Source organism: Monodelphis domestica, chromosome 5, assembly GCF_027887165.1.
Source record: "Monodelphis domestica isolate mMonDom1 chromosome 5, mMonDom1.pri, whole genome shotgun sequence".
In the NCBI taxonomy this organism is placed as follows: domain Eukaryota; kingdom Metazoa; phylum Chordata; class Mammalia; order Didelphimorphia; family Didelphidae; genus Monodelphis; species Monodelphis domestica.
Window position 1 is genome coordinate 327,373,554 of NC_077231.1, and position 10,062 is coordinate 327,383,615.

Genomic DNA, 10,062 nt, shown 5'->3' on the forward strand with positions numbered 1-10,062 from the left:
GGAGGGGCAGGCACAGCATTTGGTTGGGGGTGGGTGGGATGGAGGCAGAGCCTGGCACTTCATCTCTAAAAGGTTCACCATCACTGGACTAGGGCATTCAGGGTGGGGGCTCCCTGGGCTGTTGCTTAAAATCTTGTTGCTTTTTCGTTTATAAGGGAAGCAAATATCAGAGGTGAGTGAAAACTAAGGTAGTTTTTCTCCGTCCAAGTTCACAAAACCAACCCTTGAAATCTTTCCGTAGTGGATTCCAGGTTAGAAATTCCTGCCTTCAGCCGCGCCTCCCCCCCCCCCCCCCCCCTTATGAAGAGGCTCTCAGACAGCCCTGGAGACAGGACCATCCCTGCCCCTCGCCCTTCATGCCCAGACCAGGGCACATGAGGATGGCCTGGAGGAAAGGCTCTTGGGACCACGATGGAGCCCAGGAGGTTGTGGAAGGAGCAGAAGCTGCTCCCGCCCTGCCTTCTCTGGGGAAGAGGGACGGGCCACGACGACCACGGGACCACCTGAAGAAGAGCCAGCGAGCTCAGGCGGACAAGGCCTGGCTGGGTCTGGAGCGTGGTGCCTGGTGAAGTCACGATGGCCCCGTCTGCTCTTTTCAGTAGCACTCGTGGCCGTGGGGGGAAGGTCCCACAGAACCTCGCCCGCACGAGGCACCCTGGCGAGGCTCGCAGCTCCCCGCCACCCCACCTCCTGCAGGGTGCCTTTGGGGAATTCTGCCCTCCCCCAACCGAACAGGGCCCAGCCCATTCCCGGACGGTGCACCCAGGAGGCTTTGCAGAGGCTAAGAGGGTGCCCAGGACCACCAAGGCCCAGCCACTGCAGGAGAGCTCCAGGGTCTGGGCGTGGAGCTCAGGGAAACGGAGGCATTTCTATGGCACCCAACCCATGCTAGACACTGGGCCAAGCGCTTTACAAGTGGCCTTTACTGGATCCTCACAGCAACCCTGGGAGGCAGGTGTCACGATCGATAAGCCTGTTTCACAGGGGAGGAAGCCGAGGCACAGAGATGAGGGGTCTGAGGCTGGATTTGAACTCGGGTCCATGGTGCTCCCTCGCTGTCCAGGTGAAAAAGGTGGGGGCCTCAAGGGAGCAGGGACACAGCCTAGAACTTGGGAGAGGAGCCGGGCCGGGCCCGGGCTAACAGTGGGAGTTTGAAGCTTTCAGGGTGAAGGCCCGGGGAGAGTGAGAGGAGGACGTCGGTGGGCTCCCATGGTCCCGGCAAGTCCCAGGCTCTGCTGTGGAAAAGCTGTCCCGTGTACCAGATCTTCTGAGCCTCCACTTCGGGCTTCAAGCTTCCATCAGGGAGGCCCCCGGAGAACAGTTCTGCCTGGACTCTCGTCCTGCAGGAGCCCAGATGGCCTCTTGTGTGTCCCCTCTGCCCGTCCTGCCACCTGCGGGTGGGCCTGGGCTGGCTCACAGGCTTTGGTGCAGTGCTGCCATGAGCTCTGGGTACAAGGGCTCTGGGGAGGGCAGAGAGCGGGTCAGGGGTCGGAGGCCTGCCGCCCGTGCCCTCCTGTCCCCTGCCCTTACCCTGGTCAGGATGCAGCAGTCCGTGCCTGAGCAGGAAATCCAGGACCACCAGGGCACAGTTGGGCTTGAAGCTGCCAGAACTCACAGCCTCCCGGACCTGGGGGCCAGAAGGGAGCAGCCTGTGAGTCTGGGGGGGGGGGGGCGGCCTGCTGCCCCCGCCCCCGCAGGCCCTGACCTTGTCCAGGGGCCAGAGGTGGAATTCCTGGACCTCCCCGTCTCCCACTTGGGGGCTGAAGTCTTGGGGCACTTGAAGGTCGAAGACAAAGAGGCACTCTCGAACTACGGCCCTCGGCTCTGCCTGCTCCCTCTCCTCATAGGCGTAGCTGCCAGACAAAGCTGTTGGCCCGGGCCCCGGGCCCGCCCACTGCCACCCTCTGCGCCCCAGCCTGCCCTTCTTACCTGAGACAGCCCACTGGCCGGGCCTGGGCCGCCAGATTCGGGGGCAGCCTGGCCTCCTCCCAGCTCTCCTTCACCAGGGCCTCCTCCACGCCCAGCCCCGCACTTATCCCTCCGGCTGCCTGGAGGAGACACAGGCGGCCCGGCTCTACTCGAACCCAGTCCCTCCCCCTTGTGGTCGTCAGGCCAGCAGAATCCACCCCTGGAGGCCCCTGTTCAACAGGGCGCCAGGACTCTACCAGGTTGTCCAGCAGGCCCGGGTAGGTAGCCTTGTGAGGGGATCGCCTGGCCAGCCACATGCGCGTCTCCCACGAAGCTGGCTCGCCTCCCTCCGCAGGCCGCTGGACGAAGGCATTCAGATGAGCCCCGAACTGAAGGATGCCCAGCAAGGCTGCGGAGACAAAGGGAGGCCGGCCGGCGTGCCGCCCCAGGGCCAAGGGTGCCTCCCCCGCTCCCACCCACTTCCCCGGGACCCAGGGGGGCTCTCACGGGCTGCTGCTCGCTCCACACGCAGTAAGGCCGGGGCTCCGAAACTGGGCCGCACCTCATATGCCTGCTCCAGAGGAGAGGCAGCGGTTAGGCCCAGAGTGCCGCAGGGCTCCCTCCCTGCCGCCGCCAGCTCTGCTCACCTCGTCTCGCCACTGGGCCAGCCTCGCCAGGCGGCCCTCTGCCCGCAGCCTCGCCAGGACCTGAGCCACGGCCTCTGTCCGCTCCTCAGGGCAGCGCCCCCCCCGGAGCTCCAGGCACCCTGCCGCCTCCACGAAGACCTCGGGGAAAGCTCGCAGCTCCCGGGCAACAGCGGGGACCACCAGTCCCACCTGCTGGCCCTCCACCATCAGTGGGAGGCACCGGAAAGCCGAGGAGCCTGTGAGGGGGCAGGAGGAGGACCCGGGAAGGGCACTCAGGGCCTGGGGACCCCGGAGCCACAGTCGCGGCGGACGGCCTCAGAACCCCCAGCCCGACCCCAGACCTGGCCTCTGGGAGGAGCTGAAGTGCTGCAAAATCCTCCGGACCGCCGCCGTCCAACCCGAGCCCGAGCCGGTCCGCAGACTGCTCGCCATCCCGCTCGGGTGCTCCAGCTTCGGTTCCGGCCTGGCTCGTGTTCAATCTCGGACTCCGGGTAGCCCCCCCTTTGGGCGCGTGACCAATCAGAATGGCGATCTCGTCCCGGGCCGAGTCCCTCCCTCCTCTGGGGAGGGAACTCGCTTCCTTTCTGACCAATGGGACTACGAATGTGGGGCTACTAGGAAGCCCCGCCCTTCCGCCGATTTAACCCCGCCTCCTTGATGGAAAAGAACCAGTCAGAGGGCAGCATGTCTCGGGCTAGGGAGACTAAGGCTGGGAGCGGGAGGGAAGCGTCTATACTGTTCTTTTGCCGCTGGGTTTGCTGCAGGCCAAAGGAATCTTTTCTGTAGGTTTAACCCCCAGGAAGAATTGGAAGCGGCCACGGTCCCAACCGGCGGGGCTCTGGGCCCAAATAGCAGCTTCTTCGATTCGGAGCTCTCAGCGAGAGCTTTGAGCGCCCCCTTCGACCCCAGGGAAGGGCCCGAAGGGCCTCCAGATGTTGGCCTTCTCCAGGCCATTCTCCCGGGCTCCTCTGGGCCAGGCTGACTGGGCAGAAGCGCGGGCCTGTTTGTGTTCTCGGAGCGTTGGCCAGAAGGCTCGAGGGGCAGCTGGGAAGTCTTCAGTGACAGCAGCAGCACCCAAGGCCCCTGGACAAGGCGCTGTCGCCCCTCCAACTGGTCCAACGCCCCGTGCCTTGCCCGCCTGAAGCATAGGAGCTGAGCTCGGGTTGGCAGTGCCATTGGAGGCTGGGAGAATGCCTGGCCTCTGCGGACTCCGCTGCCATCGGGCCTCCCCCCAGCCCCGGGCAGCATTGACGATTGGGGTTGGCCACTGGCTTCCGGCATCAATGTTCTCTGGCTCGCCTTTGTCACTGTCGCCCAAGCTCTCCCGGAGGGGCCTGGCCAGCAGCTGGAGCCCCACTTCCGTTTAACCGTGGAAAGCGGCGGGGATCTTGTGCAGGTCTGATGGAGCAAGAAAAGCCCACCAGCATCCCCTCCCCCACTCTGAGGGACCTGTAGCTCCCTGCCTAAGCCACGTGACCAGGCTCCGAAGAGGCAGGAAAGGAGGCCCAGCGCAGCTAGGCTTTTCCCGGAACCCAGGCTAGAAGGATGATCTTCTCCGGCTCCGACAGCTAAACGGCTTCCAGAGGTAACAGGTTCGTCGTCGGATGGGAACACTAAGAGCTCCCTCTCTGTCTCCCTTCTCCCATCTCCTCTGCCAAGGGGCCCAGCCCGCGGGAAGGTTGAGCAGAGCACGAAGGAGTCAGGCGAAGTCCCTCAGGAGATTCCTGCTCGAGACTCTCCCCAGGCGCCCTCGGATCCCAAGCTGTTCCTCACCGGGGCAACAGCAGGAAAGAGCTGCTTTGGGAGAGGTTTGCTCCTCCCTGGCGCTGACCTTTCTCTGAATTCGAACCCAGGATTCCCAGAGCTTCTCCTGCACTTCCTGCCTCCTTTCGTCTCATCCATTCGGCTTCATTCTTCCCCTAACGGGGGAGCCAGGCGTGCCATCGAGAGTGTCCGGGAAGCGGGACCTCCAGGCTCTGGGGAGGGGTCGGAGCCCCATTATTGTGAACTTTCCGCGGGCGGCCCAGAGAATCGCTTTTGCCAGAGGAGGCCTGGTTTCATTCAGCATCACAGGAAGAGGTTGGAAAGCGATTTTACTGAAGAGCTGCCACCTGCCGGGATCCTTTGGAATTGCTCCGTTGCTGCCGCAGCTGCCGGACCGCCAAATGTCTCGCTGCTGCCCTCTTCTGGCCTTGGCCGGCTTTGCCTGCTGCTGCTGCTCTCGCTGAAGGGCCAATCCTCATTTTGAAGCAAACTAGCATCTCCGGTGCTGGTAGACGAACTCTTCGTTCTCGCTTCGCCCCTCCCGGGAGCGCAGCAGCTGGTGCCGGGCCGCCGGAAGCGCTGCGCAAAGGGGAGGGGAACTAGGCGGGCTGCCCCGGGCGGTCCAGCGAGGAAGCCTCAGCTCGGGTCGCTCCGCCCATGGATTGTCCTGGGACCCTTGGAACTCTGAGCGAATTCATCCCGGAATTGGGAGGAGGGACCCCCGCCCTTAGCTCCACCCCTGGCACACTGTAGGGACTTCAGACATTGCCTGGAGCCTCCTTGGGCAGCCTGCATCCAATTCAGCCAGGCTGCGCGCAGGGCAGACCCCCGTCAGGGCGAGTGCTGGGGATGGACCAAGCAAGCAGCCAAGAGCCCAGAGGAGCCAGACGCTTCAACACAGGCCTGTCAGTGTCCCCTTTTAGGTCCCGGAGAATAATCTCGATCCCCCAACTGGGGGCCTCCCTGAAGCAGGACCGCTGAAGTCCTGACGGGCGCCAGGCACCCAGGCGGGCACTCAGCCTTTCCCAGGGACTGCCTCGGGAGGGCTTTTCTTATCGGCACCATTTGGGTGAGGAGAGGTCCCGAAGTTCCGAAGTTCCCTGCCTTTGAGGGCATTACATAGCTCCAGCGGAACTGGAACTCGGAGTTGGGCCTTCTTCCTGGGCAGGGAGTCTGCCAAGGAAGCTCTATACACTGTTCTGAACCCCCAAAGCCCCTCACCTTGGATCTGAAACCTGGAGGGAGGTTCCAGGCTGGCATCCCCCCGCCCCCCTCCTTCCAGGAAGAAGAGGTGTGCCAGTGTCCTGGTTCCTTCTAGGTTCCAATCAAGGCAGCCCTCAGAGAGGTGTCAGCCAGATTGCAGAGAGACTGACTGAAGCCTCCTTTTTCTTTAGGGGTGGCACAGCTGGATAAACTCTGGGCCAAAGGCTGGAGATTGACCCTGGGCAGGGGAACTCCGGAGTGCCGGCTCCCCTGGTGATCCCTCCTGTGTGTAAGTGTGGAGAGAGCAGGAAATGCCTGGAGTGCTCCAGTTGGGAGGACTGAAGACTGGGTTTAGCAAGTTGAAGGCCTGCAGCCTGAATGGTCTCTGAGAACTTCAGGACAACACTCCCATGGAGATCTTCTCATCCATTTCTTCAGGTTTCCGCCCCATTCCTGCCCTCCCTCAGTCTTCTGCAAGTCTTCTCACGCAATTTGGGGTCAAACTCAACCATTCCTTTGCCTCTGGCAGGCCTCTGGGATGATGTGGGCCCCTCTGGAGCCACGTCTGACTAGGAGGGCAAGCTGGGGGAGGGGTGAAGGCAGGGAAGTAGGACGGAAGTAATCAGTGGCGCTCAGAATGGTGCAAACCTTTTTCCGAGCCTCTCCAATAAAGGTCTTGTTTATCAAACACAAATAAGTTGACTATCTAAGGATGGGAGTCATTTCTCAATCCCTGAATGGTCTGAGCAAATGACCAGAGCTCTCTGTAGTCATGTAAAAAGATGCTCTGACTTACTCTTTTTTCCCCCTCTTAAACATTATTTTATTTGGTCATTTTCAAACATTATTCCTTGAAAACAAAGATCATTTTCTTCCCCCCCCCCCCCCATAGCCAATGTGCTATTCCACTGGGTATCACATGTGTCCTTGATTCGAACCCATTTCCATGTTGTGGGTATTTGCATTAGAGTGTTCATTTAGAGTCTCTCCTCAATCATGTCCCCTCAACCCCTGTAGTTAAGCAGTTGCTTTTCCTCGGTGTTTTTACTTCCACAGTTTATCCTCTGCTTGTGGATAGTGTTTTTTCTCCTAGATCCCTGCAGATTGTTCAGGATCACTGCATTGCCACTAATGGAGAAGTCCATTACGTTCAATTGTGCCACAGTGTGACAGTCTCTGTGTACAATGTTTTCCTGGTTCTGCTCCTCTCGCTCTGCATCAATTCCTGGACGTTATTCCAATTCACATGAAATTCCTCCAGTTCATTATTCCTTTGGGCACAATAGTGTTCCATCACCAACATATACCACAGTTTGTTCAGCCATTCCCCAATTGAAGGGCATCCCCTCATTTTCCAATTTTTGGCCACCACAAAGAACACAGCTATGAATATTTTTGTACATTACTTTTTCCTTATTATCTCTTTGGGGTACAAACCCAGCAGTGCTATGGCTGGATCAAAGGGCAGACAGTCTTTTAGTGCCCTTTGGGCATAGTTCCAAATTGCCCTCCAGAATGGTTGGATCAGTTTACAACTCCATCAGCAATGAATTAATATCCCTACTTTGCCGCATCCCCTCCAGCATTCATTACTTTCTATAGCTGTCATGTTGAACAATCTGCTAGGTGTGAGGTGATACCTCAGAGTTGTTTTGATTTGCATCTCTGATTATAAGAGATTTAGAACACTTTCATGTGCTTATTAATGGTTTTGACTTCTTTGGATGAAAACTGCCTGTTCATGTCCCTTGCCCATTTATTAATTGGAGAATGGCTTGATTTTTTTGTACAATTGCTTTAGCTCTATAAATTTGAGTAATTAGACCTTTGTCAGAGGTTTTTGTTATGAAGATTGTTTCCCAATTTGTTGCTTCCCTTCTAATTTTGGTTACATTGTTTTTGTTTGTACAAACCCTTTTTAATTTGATGTAATCAAAATTGTTTATTTTACATTTTGTGACTCTTTCTATGCCTTGCTTGGTTTTAAAGTTTTTCCCTTCCCAAAGATCTGACATGTATACTATTCTGTGTTCACTTAATTTACTTATAGTTTTCTTCTTTATGTTCAAGTCATCCACCCATTTTGAATTTATCTTGGTGTAGGGTATGAGGTGTTGATCCAGACCTAGTCTCTCCCACACTGTCTTCCAGTTTTCCTAGCAGTTTTTGTCAAATAGTGGGTTTTTGTCCCAAAATCTTTGGGTTTGTCATAAACTGTCTTACTGGGGTCACTTACCCGAAGTCTATTCCACTGGTCCTCCTCTCTGTCTCTTAGCCAGTACCAAATTGTTTTGATGACCACTGCTTTATAGTAAAGTTTGAGATCTGGGACTGCAAGGCCCCCTTCCTTTGTATTTTTTCATTATTTCCCTGGATATCCTTGATCCTTTGTCTTTCCAAATGAACTTTGTTATTTTTTTTTCTAATTCAGTAAAAAAAGTTTTTGGAAGTTCAATGGGTATGGCACTAAATAGATAGATCAGTTTGGGTAGGATGTTCATTTTTATTATATTGGCTCCTCCTACCTATGAGCAGTTAATGTTTTTCCAATTGCTCAAGTCTAGTGTTAATTGTGTGGAGAGTGTTTTGTAGTTGTGTTCATACAGTTCCTGTGTTTGTCTCGGGAGATAGATTCCTAAGTATTTTATATTGTCTAGGGTGATTCTAAATGGTATTTCTCTTTCTAATTCTTGCTGCTGAAATGGGTTAGAGATATATAGAAATGCTGATGACTTCTGTGGGTTTGTTTTGTATCCTGCAACTTTGCTAAAGTTGTTGATTATTTCGATTAGCTTTTTTGTTGAATCTCTAGGATTCTTTAAGTAAATCATCATATCATCTTCCAAGAATGATATTTTAGTCTCCTGATTGACAATTTTAATCCCTTCAATTTCTTTTTCTTCTCTAATTGCTACTGCTAGTGTTTCTAGTACAATATCAAATAATAGAGGTGATAATGGGCATCCTTGTTTCACTCCTGATCTTATTGGGAATGCATCTAGTTTATCCCCATTGCAGATGATATTAGTTGATGGTTATTATTTTTAGGAAAGACCCTTCTATTCCTATGCTTTCTAGTGTTTTTAATAGGAATGGGTGTTGTATTTTATCAAATGCTTTTTCTGCATCTATTGAGATAATCATGTGATTTTTGTTGGTTTGCTTGTTGATGTGGTCAATTATGTGGATGGTTTTCCTAATATTGAACCAGCCCTGCATCCCTGGTATGAATCCTACTTGATCATGGTGAATGACCCTTCTGATCACTTGTTGGAGTCTTTTTGCTAGTATCCTATTTAAGATTTTTGCATCTATATTCATTAGGGAGATTGGTCTATAGTTTTCTTTCTCTGTTTTTGACCTGCCTGGCTATGGAATCAGTACTATGTTTGTGTCATAAAAGGAGTTTGGTAGAACTCCCTCTTTGCTTATTATGTCAAATAGTTTGTATAGTATTGGGATTACCTGTTCGTTGAATGTTTGATAGAATTCACTTGTGAATCCATCAGGCCCTGAGGATTTTTTCTTAGGGAGTTCTTTAAGAAATTTATTTCTTCTTCTGTTAGTCTAGGCAATTTATATTTTTGTAAATATTCATACATATCGCCTAGATTGGTATATTTATTGCCATATAATTGGGCAAAGTAGTTTTTAATGATTGCCTTAATTTCCTCTTCATTGGAAGTGAGGTCCCCCTTTTCATCCTTGATGCTGTTAATTTGCCTTTCTTTTTTCTTTTTTTTAAATTAGATTGACCAGTACTTTGTCTATTTTGTTTGTTTTTTTCAAAGTACCAGCTTCTTGTCTTATTATTAGTTCAATAGTTCTATCACTTTCAATTTTATTAATTTCTCCCTTAATTTTTAGGATCTCTAGTTTGGTTTTCTTCTGGGGGTTTTTAATTTGTTTGCTTTCAAGTTTTTTGATTTGCATTTCCAATTCATTGATCTCTGCCCTCCCTAATTTGTTAATATATGCACTCAGGGATATGAATTTTCCTCTGAGTACTGCTTTGGCTGCATCCCATAAGGTTTGAAAGGATGTCTCACCGTTGTCATTTTCCTCAATGAAATTATTAATTGTTTCTATGATTTGTTCTTTAACTAACCGATTTTGGAGTATCATATTATTTAATTTCCAATTAATTTTTGATTTGGCTCTCCATGTACCCTTACTGATCATGATTTTTATTGCCTTATGATATGAAAAGTTTGCATTTATTTTTTCTGCATTTGTATGCCATGTTTCTGTGACCTAGTGTATGGCCAATCTTTGTGAATGTGCCATGTGGTGCTGAGAAGAAGGTGTATTCCTTTTTGTCCCTATTTATTTTTCTCCATATGTCTATTAACTCTAATTTTTCTAAGATTTCATTCACTTCTTTTACCTCTTTCTTATTTATTTTTTTATTTTATTTATCTAAATTTGATAGTGGTTGGTTCAGGTCTCCCACTAATGTGGTTTTACTGTCTATTTCCTCCTTTAATTCTCCTAGTTTCTCTGACATTGAAATCACTTTAAAAGACTGATATATATTAAT

The 10,062-nt window shown here is 52.4% G+C and overlaps 1 protein-coding gene across 8 annotated transcripts; it reads right to left on the reverse strand.

Moving 5' to 3' along the window:
* Window positions 1-905: 905 nt before the first annotated feature.
* LOC100032319 (uncharacterized) lies at window positions 906-4,120 on the reverse strand. Of its 8 annotated transcripts, XM_056800964.1 has the most exons (8): window positions 2,897-4,120; window positions 2,556-2,791; window positions 2,416-2,479; window positions 2,166-2,317; window positions 1,930-2,048; window positions 1,706-1,853; window positions 1,531-1,627; window positions 906-1,460 (listed from the first exon to the last, which is right to left on the reverse strand). In XM_056800964.1, exons 1-8 carry the CDS (start codon window positions 2,985-2,987, stop codon window positions 1,414-1,416), a joined length of 954 nt encoding a protein of 317 aa, XP_056656942.1. In that variant the 5' UTR covers window positions 2,988-4,120; the 3' UTR covers window positions 906-1,413. The 8 variants fall into 8 exon arrangements, 7 of the variants coding, with proteins under 7 accessions (XP_056656942.1, XP_007506011.1, XP_007506012.1 ...); XM_007505949.3 differs by having other exon boundaries at window positions 906-1,627; XM_007505950.3 differs by having other exon boundaries at window positions 1,930-2,317.
* Between the last annotated feature and the right edge of the window lie 5,942 nt (window positions 4,121-10,062).